Genomic DNA, 18,480 nt, shown 5'->3' on the forward strand with positions numbered 1-18,480 from the left:
GGCAAGCTTTTTCTTACTGGGAGAAGCAATGTAACATTATGATTAAGAGCAGAAGTTCTGAACTCAGGTCATTTGATGATGAATTATAGTGGTGGGGGACTCCAACACCTTGTGCTTTAATTTCTTCATCTGGAAAATGAAATTTATTATAATGCCTCCCTTAAGGATTTACTAAAAAGCTAAATGAGTGAACATATGTGATACATATAGGATAGTGTCAAAGAACTACTCCATGCTATTTCTGTACATATTTATTCATACAACTGATATTGTACTGGTTTTTTTTTTAGAAATATTGTGTTATATGCATTTCCAGACAAGTAAATAAATAGGGATGGCGACAGTCCTTGCACTTCACCGTAAGTGCTCACCTGATTTCCAGGTAGCAAAGCTAGCTTGTCCATGCTCAGCAGGTTAGAATCAAACCAGAGTCAGGATGTGTGTGGAGAAAGGGCACAGCAGGATTCTACAGGAGCTGGGACCACAGTCTAGGCTGCAGCAGGTACGGTCAGAACAGTCTCCATGCCATCTCATGAACAGTCAGAACAGTCTCCGTGCCATCCCGTGAACAGTCAGAACAGTTTCCATTCCATCCCATGAACAGTCAGAACAGTCTCCATGCCATCCCATGAACAGTCAGAACAGTCTCCATGCCATCCCATGAACAGTCAGAACAGTCTCCATGCCATCTCATGAACAGTCAGAACAGTCTCCGTGCCATCCCATGAACAGTCAGAACAGTCTCTGTGCCATCGCGTGAACAGTCAGAACAGTCTCCGTGCCATGGCTTATACAGAACAGTTTCTGTGCCATCGCATGTACAGTCAGAACAGTCTCTATGCCATTGCATGTACAGTCAGAAAAGTCTCCATGCCATCACATGTATAGTCAGAACAGTCTCTATGCCATCACGTGAACAGTCAGAACAATCTCTATGCATTGCATGAACAGTCTCTATGCCATCGCATGTACAGTCAGAACAGTCTCTATGCCATTGCATGTACAGTCAGAAAAGTCTCCATGCCATCACATGTATAGTCAGAACAGTCTCTATGCCATCACGTGAACAGTCAGAACAATCTCTATGCATTGCATGAACAGTCTCTATGCCATCGCATGAACAGTCAGAACAGTCTCTGTGCCATCGTGTGTACAGTCAGACAGCCTCTGTGCCATTGCATGAACAGTGAGAACAGTCTCCATGCCATCACATGTATAGTCAGAACAGTCTCTGTGCCATTGCATGAACAGTCAGAACAGTCTCTGTGCCATCGTGTGTACAGTCAGACAGCCTCTGTGCCATTGCATGAACAGTGAGAACAGTCTCCATGCCATCACATGTATAGTCAGAACAGTCTCTGTGCCATCACATGTGCAGTCAGAACAGTCTCTAGTTTGAAGCTAATTTGCTTGAGAATCTTTCTGTGAAGGTACTTCGTGATAATTATCAAAGGAAATCTTTTCCTAAATGAATCAAACATTTTTTAATGCTAAAGGAATTTTTCTTTTTTAATTTTAAGTGACTCAATTTACAAGGTGCTGAGACATTCCAAAGAATTCCAAATACCCAGTATTTCTGACATGTGGATGAATAAATGTTTAGATTTTCAAAGCCTGTGTTACTGATAACTTTGAATTTCTATAATATTCTATTTTCTTGAGATTTCTTAAAGTAGACCCCTGACTTTGGAGACTATTCTGATGGGACTAAGCAGGGGTATTTTTTTCAGAGTTCACTATATCAAGGGGCTCAGTCACCATCTCTTACTTGCATTAGACAGAGAGCCAGAGGCTGGTAGGGAAGTTTGATTTTGTTAGCAGAACAAATGGAAGTTTGGGGGTATGCTTAGGTAGGACTGGGAATCTGCAGTAGGGTAAGACCAGAAGCAGGCCATCTGGTGCAATTGGTTGGGTAGGGCAGTGTCTTAGTTTAGTTAGTGTACCCTGTTGCTGTGATAAAAATACCCTGAAGAAAGCAACTTAAGGTTACTTTCTGGTTGGTTGGTTGGTTGGTTGGTTGGTTGGTTGGTTGGTTTGGGTTTTTTGTTGTTTTTCCTGACAGGGTTTCTCTGTGTTGCTTTGGAGCCTGTACTTGAACTGGCTCTGTAGATCAGGCTGGCTTCAAACTGCCAACTGCTGGGATTAAAAGGTGTGTGCCACCACCACCCGAAGAAAGGGTTCATTTTTGTTCATAGTTCAACAGTACAATCTATCATGGGAAGAGTCAAAGCAGCAGGAATTTGAAATTGCTGACCACATTACATGAACAGTCAAGAAGCAGGAACCATGAATGATGAAGGCTGATGCTCAGTTCCCTTCCTTCTCTTACAAAGTTGAGGATCCCAGCCAGGGAGTGGGGCAACCCACCCCACTGTGATCTTGTCTTCTCACCTCAATTGACATGATCAGTATGATCACCCTCATGCCTACCCAGATGACCATCTTCCATAGTCTGACAAGTTGACAAGTTGAGACCATCACAGGGAGGATGTGGCTTTGTCTGAAGACTGGTCCCAAGTTGGAAATGTTTGAAATATTCCGTGTGGGGCTAATTACTACAGAGCCTATAGCTAGCTGTGACCAGATGCTGCATGTGGTGGATTAGAATTCTCATTTGCTGTGTGCCTTGGTATTGTTGTTTGTTTGTTTGTATATTAGTTGACCTAAGGGAAAATGACTTCTATAGCACGATAAATAAAAGACCCAGAGACTGATATTGGGATTCAAGCTTTAAGATGAAGATCATTAAAACAAAGCAGCCAACCTCTAGCTCTTACCTTTACTTAAGCTCGGGTGAAAGGGGTGATCCTCAAACTGTTCCCTACTTCACTGCTCCTCAGATTCACTCAGATTGCTATGCTATCCTCAGTGTGGCTAGAGACTTTAATGTCTTCCTATCCTCAGTGTAGCTGGAGAATGACTGCCAGCTGTGAGATCCTGTTCCTCCCTTAAAAATAGCTTTTGTGAGTCCTGGGATTGAAGGTATGAGCTCTGTTACTCTTTTAGACTGATTCAATTTCATAGCCCTGGCCTTGAACTGACAGAGATCCATCTACCTCTTAATCCTGAGTCCTAGGATTAAAGGTGTGTACCACCACTGCCTGATCTCTATAGCTTGAGGCTGACTTTGCTTTCTGAATCCTCAGGCAAAATTTAATAAATCATAAATAATATATCACCATAGACTTCTAATGTTTTTTTGTTGGTTTTATCATAGTAGAAACCAATTAGATACTACTAATATTTATTCTTACCCCTCAAAAATATGGAAAAACAGGAAGTGTGAAATCAGTTTTAACTAAATTTTAACATAGGCTCCTTTCTTTAGTTATGCAGTTCTTATTTCTAAAAGATTGTATATTACAATGATTTAGTATTAGGTATTTAATGGAATGAACAAATGTTCTAATATGCTTCAATGCCCCATGGATATAGTAATTAAAATTTTGATTAATGTCTTAAATAGATTTTTTTTCCAAATTATAATTAAATGTTTCCTGCTTTGTTTTTCTAAGAGATAGTTGGGTCGGTACCTCCTTCCTTTTGCCAAATTGTCTCAAGTAATTATGTAAATCTTCAGATTCATTACAAGGAATTTAGATGAAGTGATTATTTTTGAATGCTCTGGAAGTATTACAACATATATTTCTAATTATTTTAAAGCTCTGATTCACTGAAATGTTTTTGCAGACCTTCCTGTCCTGCGGCATTTGACTTTTCCTGAACCGTCATGAAAAGGACCTTAAACTTTAAGTTTCAACTCCACACAATTGAATTTTGTTTTAAAGTAAATAAAGCACTCAGGTGTTGCCTTAGGTGACATACAGCAGGAGACTTTTTGGGAAGAGTCATTGTGCTTGGGATAAAATCACTGCAATAGTTTTGAGCCTTTGGGCTCCTCAGTCACCATGAGAGCTAAAACCTAAGAGACAGAAGAAGGGCCTTCATTAATCAGCAGGCAGACTTCCATTTAAATGAACCTGGAGGGACCATGGAATTACTATATTAGATCTCAGTCTTTTCAAATTGGAAGCCAAGTCCTGCAGAAAGTTACAGGGGTAGGCTCTTTCTTTTTATTATTAAAGACAAATCTGTACCTGGGAGCAAGTGAGAGCATTGCTCTCATTGCAAAGCAATAGAGAGACCAGTTTTCTTGGCCTTGTACCTATCACTGCATTTGGATACAGCACGAGAAGATGTTAGCAAAAGTTAACTTTTCTAAATATTTGTGTATTGTTATAGTTTGGGAATGGAAACATTTCTTAAGAACTTATTTTGTAGTTTTTGGATAGGAGATATTAATAGGATTCTTGCATTCACAAGCCAAGAGATAAAATGTATTCTGGAATACAGGAATGAATCCCATGTACATGATTATTAACACAGGATTCTGCCTGCTATTTGCATAATGGAGAAACTGCATTTATAATTCTTAGAGATTTTCTGGTAGACCTTCTATTAAAAAAATATTCACATAATTTAAGGAAAAATAAGACACCCAATTTAAAAAGATGGCTTTTACAATTATACCAATAAATGTAAATACAGGTGGCAATAAGTTGATCTCCATGAGGCTATGCAGGAGTAATAGCTCCAATTACTGTCACAAATGTTTGTAATTGTATCTATTGCTGCCAGACAATAAATGCTTTTTAATATTACAGGGCCATAAATGTACATGCTACTGTTGTTTAAACAAAATACAATTTTCAGTAAATTTATCCTTGAAACACCTGCTATAATCAAAAAGAGGTGAATGGTATCAAAATAAACTGCCTAAATTAACTAGACACACATACATTTTTAGAACAGCCTGCATGATTACTCAACTGCCACATCGTCTCAGAATGAGGGAAAATACTCGCTGATGGACTTTTATAGCAAGCATTCTTCAAAAGAGATTGCACAAAGCAGCTATTCTTTGGGGCTGTTGCATTATTTCAAACAAGATATGATTTTGTGCACTGGAAGTTGTATTTGCAAAGTCAGCTGTTTGATTTTCGTTTTGTATTTCATTTGTTGCATGTGGATCATGGCTAGATACCACGTGCTGGGAAAGGTTTATTGTGCTTAAAATTACACTGAATAATACAGCAAAGGAGGGGAGACAAAACCAGACTCTCCGGTCGACAACAAGATTTTAAGTTACTTTGGTCATCATCTTGCTGAACTGTAGGAATATTGCTTGTTTAAGCATGGCTAATGATGCCTTCTTTTCTGTCTACCTCAAGTGTGATAAATGTTTACACTGGATCAGGTGAAGGTCCCATGTATCACAGATTAAAATAGAAGAAAGAATATTTTTGCCTTAGTGACAACCATTAGCTGTAACTACAGAGCATCAGCTGTGAAACCTATTACAAGGAAATAACCAGTGAAAACTACATGCTTTGTTAATACTGCCTCACTGCCTGCAGACCTCAAACAGACACCTGTGATTGAGAGCGGTGAATTAATATATATTGATTATAATTAAAATGTCTAGACTGCCTAAATATTTCATTATTGTAAAGTATGATTTAATGTTTCCCTTGAATTGCTTAATATAAAATATGAATTGAAGCAGAAACCATTTGTCACATGGACTTCCTACAAAATGTAGTTTTTATTGGCTTGACTCACTTTTTCCAATCAGCCATGTTAGAATCATTCTCACTACTACTATGTTTTATTTGAAATTTCTTAATATTTAAACAAAATTTTATTCCCAAGATTTTTATTCCATTATTTTCCCTGTTTCTTTATACCAAAGAAATGGTTTATGTTTCTTGGTTCTTTAAAAATGTAGAAGATAACTATGTTTTGTTTGCTTGCCAGAAGGTTGTTGAATGTTAGTCTGAGATCTAAGTTTTGATCAGTATATTCCTAAACTTGGTGGAACTGTTGTTAGGGCCTTGATGCAAAACCATGTCACCTGGTAAGGGAGTCTTAAGGGATGGCCCAGATGAGATTGGTCTGTGGCCAGGTCTATGGAGAACTATTGTGATTGTTGCCCATTGCTATGGGCAGTGGTACTCTTGGGAAGGCTGCCCTGGGTTGTAGAAGAAAGCCAGAACACAAGCCAGAGAAAACAATACAATAAGCAATCTTCCTCCATGGTTTCAGCTTCTGTTGGGTTCCTGCCCTGACTTCTCTCTGATGAACCCTAAAAGTACAAGATGAACTAAGTCATTTCTTTCCCTAAGTTGCTTTTGGTTAATGTTTATCACAGCAGGCAAACAAACTGGGAAGAGGGGCAAGCTTATTCATCATTTCTCCCCCTTAGTTACTCAGTATCACATGAAATCAATTCTGATTTCCGATTTGACTTGTGAGATCTCTGCTCTGGACATGTCTTTCTGAAACCTGTAAGCCCTCGAAGAAGGTCTGTGTATAAAAGAGGTGTGGCATGGGATGGCCATGAATAATGGATCTTAGTTAACATGTGAAGGCTCTTGGTAGTCAATAAAGATAAACTCTGTGCACAGTTAAAGCTGTGATTGTTTAAGAAGAGACTTGTTCATCTTTACAGACTCTGAATCTCCAGTTTGAATTCGATTATAGGCAGGTGTAAGTGTAGCTGTGCTCATTCTGACAGCCATGCTTTGCCACTGTATACATGGTTGACTGATCCTCTACAATGAGAGGAATAGCCAGAAAAGAGGAACTTCCCACAGAAACATATCCATCCCTACCAATGCTGATTATTCCCACATACTGAAACAATTCAGCTACAACACACACTACACATCTGTACAACAGTTGTCTCCACTTCCACAGAATGTGTGTTCAAAGGTCCCCAGTGGACACTTGAACCTTGCCACAGGTCTGAAAGCAGTGAAAACAGTCAACCATGGATTAAAAACATGAGGCAAAAGAAAACTTTTTCCCTTAAGTTCGTTTTCCTTGAGTCATTTGTCAAATTGATGAGGAGCTGACTAATGCAATCGCTTGTTTCACTTAACATAATGTCCTCTATCCCATCAATATTACAGCAGATGCCAAATCCCTATTCCTGTTAATGCTACAAAACATTATTTTGTAATTATGTACATTTTCTTTATGCATTGCTCCAACTTCTGGGGTTTCCTCACCATGTGCCCCTTTTAACTTCATGCCCTCTTTATTTTTTAATAACTCACTGAATCCAACTAGTACTGGATTATATGCTCATGGTCACTGCCTCATGGGAGTGACTCTGGCTCATGGGAACCGTCACTGAAACATGATCAACCTACCGTGAACCACAGCCCTAAAGAAAATTGGCTCTTCCTTTTTTTTTTTTTTTTTTTTTTTTTTCAGAAGCCATCAACTATCAGTACCTACTTGGTGGGGGAAGAGGCTTCCTTGTCCCCCACCCCCCATCTATACTAGGATACTGATTGTCTTGATTTTGTGCAGATATTATGTGTGCTGACATTACCCAGAGCATTCATACCACAGTGAGCATTCAGAGGACAAAGGACAACTTTATGGAGTTGGTTTTCTCCGTCAACTCTTACATGAGTTCCAGAAATCAAATTTTGGTCACCAGACTTAACAGACTTGCTTACACAGCAGGAACCTCTCTACTCACAGAGCCATCTTGCTGGCTCTAATCATACGCGTGTGTGTGTGTGTGTGTGTGTGTGTGTGTGTGTGTGTGTGTGTGTTGTGTGTTGTGTGTGTGTGTGTGTGTGTGTGTGGTGTGTGTATGTGGTGTGTGTGTGTGTGGTGTGTGTGGTATGTGTGTGTGGTGTGTGTGTGATGTGTGTGTGTATGTGTGTGGTGTGTGCACATAAATACATACATGCAAACATATATGAATATAATCTTTGAGGCAGAGACTTTCTCTGAACCTGGAGTTCACTATTTCAGCTAACCTGGCTGGCCAGAGAGCCCCTATGATTTTCCTGTCTCACTCACACACCTGCAGCCCCAGTGCTAGTGTTACAGATCAGTGCCTACATGAGCAGCATTAGCTGAAGATTCAGCTCAAATCATCATGCTTGCAAAGCAAGAACATTCCCACTGAGCTGTCTCCCCAGCCTATTATACTTTATTTTATTGTGATCTCTTTATATTTGCTAAATTTCTTATTCAGATTAAAGTTTTTTCCATATTTTATTAAACTTTCCAAATGCCTTATATTTCATTGAGCTTCCTTTAAAGTCATCATTTAGAATTTTTTCTTTTCTAACAGTTCATCTAATCCCTTTTCTTTAGGGTCCATTGCTAGAAATTATTGTGTTTCTTTGGAAGCATGATTTTAACCTTTTTATTTTCTTCCTACTGTACGAATATATTTGTACATCAGATCTGTTGACCCCAGAGGGCTTTTATAGCAAAAGGTTTTTTCTTGGCAGCATGTGCTATAGTATCAGTTGTGTATGGTACTCTGACTTGAGTCTCAGGTGGGCATGCTAGTATACTCATTGTATATATACTTTAGCTGTAATCAGTGTTGACAAAGCCTTTAGATATCTAAGTGGCCTCAGCTGCAGGAGTCTGTGCTGTTATCTGTCCAGATAAGATGTAGCTGTCTTGGGTGGAACAAGTTGCCAGTGGGGTAGTGAAGCTGGGGTCACCACACTTTGTGAAGGATGTGCAGAGGGAGGGAGGTATGGACAGGTTCAGGTACTCATGATACAGTGAGTTCAAGAGCAAAGATGGGGTGCCTATAATTTTAATGTATGCATGCTTAATGGAGGATGGCTCCATTCTAGTGGTCCTCAGCAGACAAGAGTTCCTGGAAGCAGAAACTTTGGCGGTCCCATAGACTGGACCACACTAGTGGCCTAAAGGGAGTAGGGTGCCTCCTGTTTCTCAGGAGCTGCAGTGGTACTTTTGCAAAGGCTGTTATCAGGTTAATGGAGTTACACTTGCTGCCCAATACATGAGTCTAGCTCTTCAGCTGCTTTCTAGCATCAAAGGTGCTGTGCTGATGTCCCAGGATGGTTCCATGAAGAGGGCTTGAGAAGACACACAATCTAAACTCTTTCTCCAGGCTATTGAAGGAGCTTGTGTTCCCCAGCTGCTCCCTAAACTGTGCTAGGACCTGAGGGGTGAATGCAAGTTTCTCAAGTAGCAAATGTTTCAAGAGTTCACGGTATTAGTGGAAAATTATATTGACTTCCCTCCTGTTAACCCAATTTTGCGCTGTGAAGTCCCTCTTTGTTCGTGATTTAAATTAGACTATCAAACAGGGTGACTGCTATGTACTCTCTCCCTTTCTTTCTAAGGCTATATACATCTCTGCCACATCCCTACTGAACTTCAATACCCTTCCTCACATTCTTATAGAATAGCAGATTTTTTTTTTCTTTTTGTGTTGAAAAAAGCATGTCAAGTTCCTAACTTGTTGATGTCACTCTTTTCCTTCAAGTACTGAATTTTGGATATGAAACCAACCTTGCATTTTGAAATACATTCAAATACATGATAACTTACCTGTTTTTCATTACTACATTTAATTTGGTAATATTTGTAATTCTTTTATAAAAGGTACAAAAGGTATTGGTCTCTGATTTTTTGTTGCTTGGTTGGTTGCTTTTGGCTTTTGGTACCCCTATCAAGTTTTAATGTGATGCTGTATGCCTCATAAAACAAATTGGCTTTTTCTCTTTCTGTCTTCCTCCCTTCCCTTCCCTTCCCCTCCCCCTCTCTCTTCCCCTATTTCCTTCCTCCCACTCTCCACCCCCTTTTTTTTTCTATTCTGCAATAGACTTTGTACATGATTGTTATTTCCTATTTAATTAAATGTTTGGAGAAATTCACTGTTCAAGCCATCTGGGTCTGGATATTTCCTAATGTGAATGTTTTAAATTATATTTGCTGATCCTGTGAACATTTTAAATTCATTTTAGGACAGTTAATATATAGATTAACTCTTGTAAATTTTCAAATATTAAAAATGGTGTTAACTTTGTCTTTATACTAACAGAAGCATGCTGGCCGGCTTATAGAGAGAAGGGCTCGGGTGGGTCCCGGAGGTTTCTGCTGGCCTTGTTGCTATTGGATGGCAGCATATCATGCTTTCCTTTTGTTTTTGACATGTGGCAAACACCTTGCCTCATGGCGGCAGCATGGGAGAGAGAAGAACCTGAGATCCCACTACCCTTTTCAAGAGCCTGCACACAGTGGCCGAAAGATCTCTTACTAGCCCCTCTTCAAGTTTCTGCCCCTTCTTAATGCCCATGGCTTGAGTCTTTAGAGGCTATGAAGATCCAAGTTTTACCTCAAATAAGATTAATGTCATGCTTACCCATTGTCCTCTTAAAATTCGAGTTATATCTTAGTGCATTTCATCGGGAAATTTATGTCATGATAATCTGTGTAGGTTTGCGCTCGATGATGGATTTACCTGTGTGACTCAGGGCTTCTACTTAGAAGTAGCTGAGTCTTCATTTCCGCATCTTAGGAGAATCTCTAGACAAAATATATGTACTGAGATCCCAGTAGTTCTTAGCATAATGCTTATATATATATATATATATATATATATATATATATATATATATAGTGATGCTTGTTAACATTGTAGTTGTCTTCATTGGACTTAAACAGACCATAGGATCCATGTGACTGTTGAAATCCTAATCTGCACTAAAGCAAGGAAGTAGCAGAAAGGCTTCTGGCTAGCCAAAGTGCATAGGTGTATGTTTGTGTGTGTGCCCATGTATTGTATATATGTATATCTATGTGTGTGTATACATGAATTATGTAGATATGTATATGCGTGAATGTGTATTATATGTATGTCTATACATATGTCTATGTGTATTATGTATTCATGTATATGTGTGTAAATGTATTGTTTATTTATGTATATGCATGTGTATACACACTCCGACATATCTACGAAAGCTCATTTATTTCTAGGAAATTTCCATAATCTGTCTTTGTAAGTTGTTTATTTTGGTTTAGAGATAGTCCTTGCAGAGTTATCTAGTTGGTTCATCTGGAGCAGATTAGATGCAATAAGATTCCTTAGCCAAACGACAGGAAAATTATTTCATTCAGTGTACGTGTTTGAATAGGAAGCTCTCAGAACTTCTGTTTTTCTTACTGAAATTAGAGGGCAGGGTAAAAAAAATGAAAGTGACTGCTTGATATAAAGGGAAATCTGTCTGTGACAGAAAAGGACATTTTCTTTCCTTTTCAATTAACAATAAACTGAAAATCAAACAACCTCAGTGTGTCTCCAGCCTGAGCTGGAGTACAGGATTTCTTTCTCTATACCCTGCAGTAACCACGAAAACTCTTAGAAATGTTTTGAATTGAAACAAAACCTTAGTGGGGAAAATGAGATGAACCTATAGGGGCCCTAATGCATACTTTTTATATTTACTAAATTGCAACTGCCAAGCATTGAATTGAGATTTCACTGGTAATTATCAGTAGTGGGACTGGAGTAGAGACAGTGGGAACAGAAGAGAAAGGGGGGCACGCGGCAGGACAGAGGGGGCATGGTTGTCCTTGTGAAGTAGTGATTCAAGATGAGGCAGAGCTCCGGGCCCTCTTCCTGCTTTGAGAGGAGAAGCTAAAGCTTCCAGTAGACTGCGTGATCTAGTAGGTGTGGTGCCGTGGACTTCTCACTAGCCTAGAATACAACCCAGCACACACAAGGTTCCTGCTCTGGCTTTTGTGTAGCAGACTTCAGTGCTGTGTCTGTCCAAGAGCTTGGAAGTGCAAGGTCAATTTAAGGTGGAAGGGAGAGTCTGACATTTTACAATTTTTATGAAAGGGGGAGATGCTGAATATAAAATTCTTTAGAGCAAGGGGAAGGGTATGCTTATGATACCTTGTTATTTACCCTCACAAATAATAGAATTATATGAGATTTTTATGTGATGATTTTTGAAAAATACCAAGCCTAAGGAACTTGAACTGTAGATGAATGGTTGAGTTCCCAGAATGCTCAAGGCCCAGGGTATAAGCATAAACACAGAAAATAGAAGTGAGTCTAAGAATATGCATTCCAGAGAGAACGTTTGTAAAATTAGGTAAACCTAATCTTCAGCAGACAGGATAAAGGCTTAGAGAACACTAAAAATTGTCTCTGATCACGTAGGATAGGTGGCTAGTAGACTCCAGTGGTACACAGTGCTCACTGGATACATAAAAGAAAAAGGCTTAGTTTAACTTTATCACAAAAGAAAAGCATTATAGGGCATATGAAAACACACAGGTTTGGAAGGACATTTTCCTGACAGAACACTGGAAAGTTCCAATAATTTTCTGACTCCTAGTTTTCCTCACTATAAAGTGTGTATGTAGTTGTCTCCCCTACAGCAAACAACCTCCATCCACAGTGCCTTACAATAACCGCAGCACATTATCCTGGCTCAAGATAACTTTTGCTGATGTGTGCTCAGCTGCAGCTTAATTCCAATGGCACCCAATGCTGCTGGGTCCCAAGCTCAGGCTGAAAACCATCTGAGTAAGACAGCCTTCTTATCTTGGCTGAAAGATAGAACAAGGGCAGTCTTAGATGGATACCTCTCCCAGCTTCTATCCAGCCCACCATTCCACTGGCAAAAAGTACCCAGCCAGGACCACCAGTGGAGCAGGAAAGTCCATTCTTCCAATTAGCAGCCAGCAAGTCTCACTAGGGAAGGGAGAAAAGGATCAGAAGGGATGACAGGGCCTACTTTTCTCTCTAAACCTTTGTGTTTCAAATATGTAGGGTGCCATTAAAGTGGCTATAACAATGCATTCTCCACCAATGTTTGAATTGCTAGCACTGTTGAATAGTTCCTTTTAATGTTCCTCATTTCTAGAACCCAGGTATGCTTCAAGTCCTTCTGTATCATTAAAACCCATCACTTCTCCATTCTTACCACACAACCCTTTGTAAAGCTTTCAACCATCTCAGTTGTCGGCTCTCAAATCTATGCTTCCCCCCCATTTATATTCATGATTTTAGACTGTTAGTTATAGTCACACTTACTTCCCATTATAACTACGTTAAAACCTTTTCAGGAACTTCTTGGACAACTGTGGGATTCTTTTTCCCCTCTCTTTTTCCTATGATAATTAATGTGATAAAATTCTCTAGGAAGCTTAGAAAATTTTAAAAAATAAAAATGAAACTTAAATTATTCTATATTCAAGCCCATGTGTTAATGTAAAAACACACAAGCACATTATATATATATATATGTATATATATATATATTTAAATATATATATAATACTAACTTTTAATAATTCAAAAACCTAATCTTCAGAGGCTATGTTTTCTATTATATGTATGCTATTAAGCATATAGTTTTGCTGATCATTATAGGGACGCAAACATAGCACTGAATACATATTAATGCATATGTAATGCAAAATACAGAGTTTCAAATCTCAAAAGTAAACCATCTTGTTTCCTGACTTAAGTTTTGAAGAGTGTATTCCTCTATGTCTCTTCCTTCCTCAAGTCTGTGAACTGTTCTGAGCTGCACCCCCCCCCTTTTCTGGGTAATTTTACTTGTGTGTATCTCTGAACAGTGAGTCACTGAGTTCTGCTTGGTTTTATCATTTATAAGAATTGTTTTATAGTGTGTGCATTGTTTATAATGGTAGAATGAATGATACAAAATTAGCAAGGTTATTTTCTGTGCATGAATCTGTGTGTGTGTCCAGTTTGGGGTGGGGAATACGTTCTGGAGTTAAAAATCTCTGGATTAAAAGATAAGAATATTTTAAAGCTTTGTTTGTTTTCTTTAAAATCGGCGTTCATCAGGAAATGTGTTCAGGAGATTTTAATAAGATGTATATTTTGATTTTTGTGGCAGATAATTCTAAATCATGACTAGTGTTGTACTTCATTTATAAAACTTAGAGAAATTTAACAAGTCCAAAACCAAAGTCCCTGGTTGTTATGAGTAGTTTTTCCCTACCGGTCTGGTCCCACTGCCATGCCAGCCCCCAAATAACACACAGAGACTGTATTTGATATAAAGCTGTTGGCCAGTTACTGGTTTCTTATCAGCTAGCTCTGACTTAAATATTAACCTATTTCTATTAATCTAAGTATTTCCATGTGGTCTTATCTTACTAGAGAGAGGGCCTGGATCCTGTTGTCTCCAGGACTGACTCCTCCCTACTACTTCCTCTCTCCTCCTATCTCCTAGTTCCACCTATCTTGCTTTCCTATTGGCCAACAGTGCTTTATTCACTAACCAATATGAGAAACATATTTACAGAATGACATCTCCCATCACCTGGTATTTTTGTCTTCCCTAGTCTGTCCTACTCTTGTTACATATTGTATTGCTCACTGTTCCATTCACATGTCAATCTAGAATCTATAGAGATTATCTTTCTACTTTCCACCTCCGCTCCAGCCCCCCTGTACTCACACTTCCCCAGGTAAGGATGGCCAGCCAGCCTGTCGTGTCTCCACAGTGTCCTTTGGATGGATCCTGCTCTTCCTTTCAAGTCTATGTAGCGGAACCACCCCAGGCTCCTGACCAGTCTCCCAGCAGTCTTCAGAATTTGCTTTTTTAGTGGGTCCTTTTTCAAAGCACAGACTTGACTTTAAAATTCAAACCAAAAACTTTTAATAGCATGCCATTGTCCACGTGGTAAAAACCACACTCCTCACTTGTTAGGAACAAAGCCATGAAACAATTTACTCCACCTTCAGACTTACTTCTTCCTGATCAATATGTTCTACCTCCTACTCCATAGTTATGTGTTTTATACTGGAGCAGCCTACACTGATATACTCTGTGTGTTTTTCTTGTTTTCATCACTCTTTCATCCTAACCTTCCTCTCCTTTCCTCTTGTGTATAACCCCATTGAGATGTTGCTTGTCCCTTAAGGCTCTGTTGAAACTCTAGCTCCTCTATGGAGTTTTATATCAATGTATGTTATCATAATTAACATGGATGAGTCAAATGTTGCTGCTGCTCTCAAACTATTTTGAATGTCAATGCTTGCAGAAATCTACTTGTATATATAATTCTAGGTAGAAAAAGGAGACCACAAACTATCTTAAATATTTCCATTATAATAAATTAGGACCTTGTGTGTGATAGGTGAAAGTGTGTGTGTGTGTGTGTGTGTGTGTGTGTGTGTGTGTGTGTGTGTGTTTCTATATGCATTTATTTGGAGAATAGCAGACAAAGGCAGAGTGATAGGTAGAGTGAAAGGCATGTAAATACTTAATCTTGGTGTTCATTAAGACTTCTAAAAGCTTTTTTGGAGCGAAGGCATATGAATAATTTTAAGAGATGTTAGATAATAGTTTCTCTTTTAAATTGTTATTTATTCTTAGATAATTTCATATAATACATTTTAATTATATTTACTCCTTCCCAACTCCTCCCAGACCCATCCCCTTTCCCCTTGGAGTCCAATCTGCGCTGCCATTGTTCTAATGAATAATGACACTCACTGGGCTCACTCTTTTTCATGGAGGTATTACCTGGACTGACTGAGTTCCCACCTCCTGCTTCTGCACCTACTTTTCCAATGTTGGTTGTTAAATGGGAAGGGCCTTGAGCTTTGCCAGATATGCACAGTCAGACTTGGGTGGTAGAGATCTTCAAACTATAAAATGAAAACATTGAGCCACCTAAATGCCTAAGGAGATAACCTTGAAGGTCCTCTCCCGCCTTTGTATTTTAAGATGTTTTTTTTTAATGGTGCAGAAAGATCCAGAAGAGAGCAGTGCTTGTTTATTCACTGTTTTGCTGTCCTTACTAGTGTCAGGTGACAATTGTCATCCCCTTACCCTTGAACAGGCGGTATGTGTTGAGCAAGATCTTACACTACTAAGCACATGTTCTCAGCTCCACCCTCTTTTGTGGCCAGGCCTCTGCCTGTTTTCCTGTGGGATGATGAGTGTGAAATTAAGTGCTTCTTGAGATCCTCTGCAGTAGATGTATTACAACTTGATATCTGGTATGCTTGAAGCACCCAAGATATTGTTACACCCTGTTGTCATGGGCATGTTTCAAAGTAAAGAAGTCAGTAGAGTGAACTATTTACAATTTTTTTCTTCAGAAAATTCTGTAGATAGCACAAGCAAGCCTATCAATTTATGCAAACAGATTTATGAGACTTAGACTAGCCTAGTCCCATCACTTACTTCAATTTACCTCTCATGATTGGTATTTCTGAAGTCATTTAAAGTGTTTACTTATAATGATATAAACTGAAATATTTTGAAGGTATCTTTTAGGGGATTACACAGTTGACATCAATTTAAAATGAGGCCAGCAGCATTAGGCTCCAGTAATCAGTACAGACTTCCTTTATTAAGAGCGAGATTCAGAAATCTTGCTAAAGAAAAAGCCTATTTTCATTTCTAAGAGACAAACTAATCTTTGATACATGATATTTGAGTAGAGTTGAGAGTTGCTTCTGGCAAACATAATCGTTACTGCTTAAGCAAGTATTTCTTTGCTAATAATTAGATTTGTTTCATTTTGATGGGTAGTCATAAATATTAACCACCAGCAGTGCAGGAATAATTTGTATTCAAATTACCATATAGCACTCTGTGAGCACATAAAACAATTTACATGTACTTAGGACCTTTTATCCTAAAGTGCCCTACACATGCTTCTTTAAACTCTGATTGCATGCTATATATAGGACTCTGCCACTTGAAACAGGACAGGTACCTAGTAATACGGATAAAGAATTCCGCTTCACAACAGACAGGTAAAAGGAAAAGATGTGGTATCATTTAATCTGTTCCTATATGTGCTTATGCTAATAGGATTGGAGGATCCATGTTGACCAAATGCACCAGCATAAGAGTGGGATTGAATCTGCTCTAAAGGAAACCAAGGTATGTAAATTTTGTTCAGACAAATCAACATGGATTTACTCATCTAGATCTATTGTGGTAGAACATGAAAAGAGAAAAATACAATACTTATACTTCAGGGGATGATTAATTGCATATACTACATTACATCTGCCCAGCCCTACTGCTTACACCAAGGAAATCAAGCTACTTATATAAAGGTGTTTAGAGTCAGACATAATAGTACACTATTTGTGTTTTAAATATATACATATGAATATCACATATTACACATATATATCTAATAGATGTTTTAGACACATATCAGTCTTTCTCCTGATTCCCAATATTGCATGCACCCCATGTTGACATTGGATAGAACTGGTAGCTCTCCTAGCCTTGTTGCCATGGCAGAAGTGGGATCTTTAGCGAATGACATAAAGAAGCAAGTTAGAGTGCAAAGCCGAGGGTCCCAGGCTAGACCAGCTCCAGATCAGAGGCTCTAACTGTGATGTTCCCTTCAGCTTTGAACTGTGACTTCAGAAGGTCATATCCTGGCTTTGATTTCGGCAACTTTGATTTTGAAGTTTATTATAATGATGTAAGCTTTGAATGTATAGATGTACATGAGGATAAGAGGCGGCTGACACCGCCAGGCCCTTCTTTTCTGGAGACAGGGTCCAGGTGCAGTACCCTTGCTTCAGCCTCCAGGGTCCATGGATTATGAAACTGAACCTTCACGTCTGGCTTCTTTGATATATGTTGGGGTGGGGGGGGGTTGACTAAAGTGTTTCTAATCATGAGCTTTGTTTTCAGTTGAAGCTTCAAACTGTCATCTTTTGCACACATGACTGATCACTTGTGGAGTGGGTTGAAGAATATTTAACATATTTTTTACCAGTTTTGCAAAGCTTACATATTCTTTTATATGCTAAAATCCCATGGAATTTCTAGGGATTTTTGGACAAGCTTCACAACGAAATTAGCCGGACTCTGGAAAAGATTGGTAGCCGAGAAAAGTACATCAACAATCAACTTGAGCACTTGGTTCAAGAATATCGCGGGGCCCAGGCCCAGCTGAGTGAGGTAACGTAAGAAAGCTTTGGGGGAATTTATTCCAATTCATGACCCTAATCCCTAAATAGATGTATTTTGTTTATAATTGTGAAATAGGAAAGGAGGCAAGCTTGAGGTGGATATGATCTAAACACCAAGTATCCAAGTTTGAAGTGATCAAAGAATGTATCATGTTTAAAAGTTTTCCTCAACAGAAGCATATGCATTCTGCCCGGTTGAAGCTGTGTGGGGAGAGAACTCTCCATTTCATATGTTATAGAAATAATTTTCCCCTGGGAGCCTAAACACAGTTCTTCATTTTATTTAGATAAATACAGGTTTGTGGCTGGCAACCCACACTTAGAACAAGAAGAGAGTGTCAGGATGCTGTGTTTCATTTCTAATTCACCATAAAAGTAGGAGAAAGAATAGTGTGTGTTAGAGGGAAGAAACAGGCCTTACTACATACTAAGGAACATGAAAGCAAGATGAATTCAGGGCTGAACAATTTAATTGATTTGATAAAACCTGTCTTTCATTCTTTTCATGTTTTAGAAGCATGATAAAAAAATTAAATCCCTAGCTTCTGAAAACAGCCATGGGAATCCCATAGTTTTCTTCAGGAATGTATAAGGAAAATCCTGTATGTCTTGATTTTAATATGCACTAGTAAGAATACATGCAAATAAGGGGTTCAGTGGGAAGGGGG

General features: G+C 38.8%; 2 protein-coding genes across 2 annotated transcripts in view; one reads left to right on the forward strand and one right to left on the reverse strand.

The window, feature by feature from the left end:
- Positions 1–18,480, reverse strand: part of Dzip3 (DAZ interacting zinc finger protein 3) — a 728,188-nt gene that overhangs the window by 689,549 nt on the left and 20,159 nt on the right. The window lies entirely within an intron of this gene.
- Positions 1–18,480, forward strand: part of Ift57 (intraflagellar transport 57) — a 53,781-nt gene that overhangs the window by 31,468 nt on the left and 3,833 nt on the right. The window contains exons 7-8 of the mRNA XM_051191578.1: positions 16,686–16,757; positions 17,670–17,801. Of these exons, the coding sequence (XP_051047535.1) occupies positions 16,686–16,757; positions 17,670–17,801 (204 nt within the window). The remainder of the gene's footprint in view (positions 1–16,685; positions 16,758–17,669; positions 17,802–18,480) is intronic.

This window comes from Phodopus roborovskii, unplaced genomic scaffold (assembly GCF_943737965.1).
Source record: "Phodopus roborovskii unplaced genomic scaffold, PHOROB, whole genome shotgun sequence".
NCBI classification, from domain to species: Eukaryota; Metazoa; Chordata; class Mammalia; order Rodentia; family Cricetidae; genus Phodopus; species Phodopus roborovskii.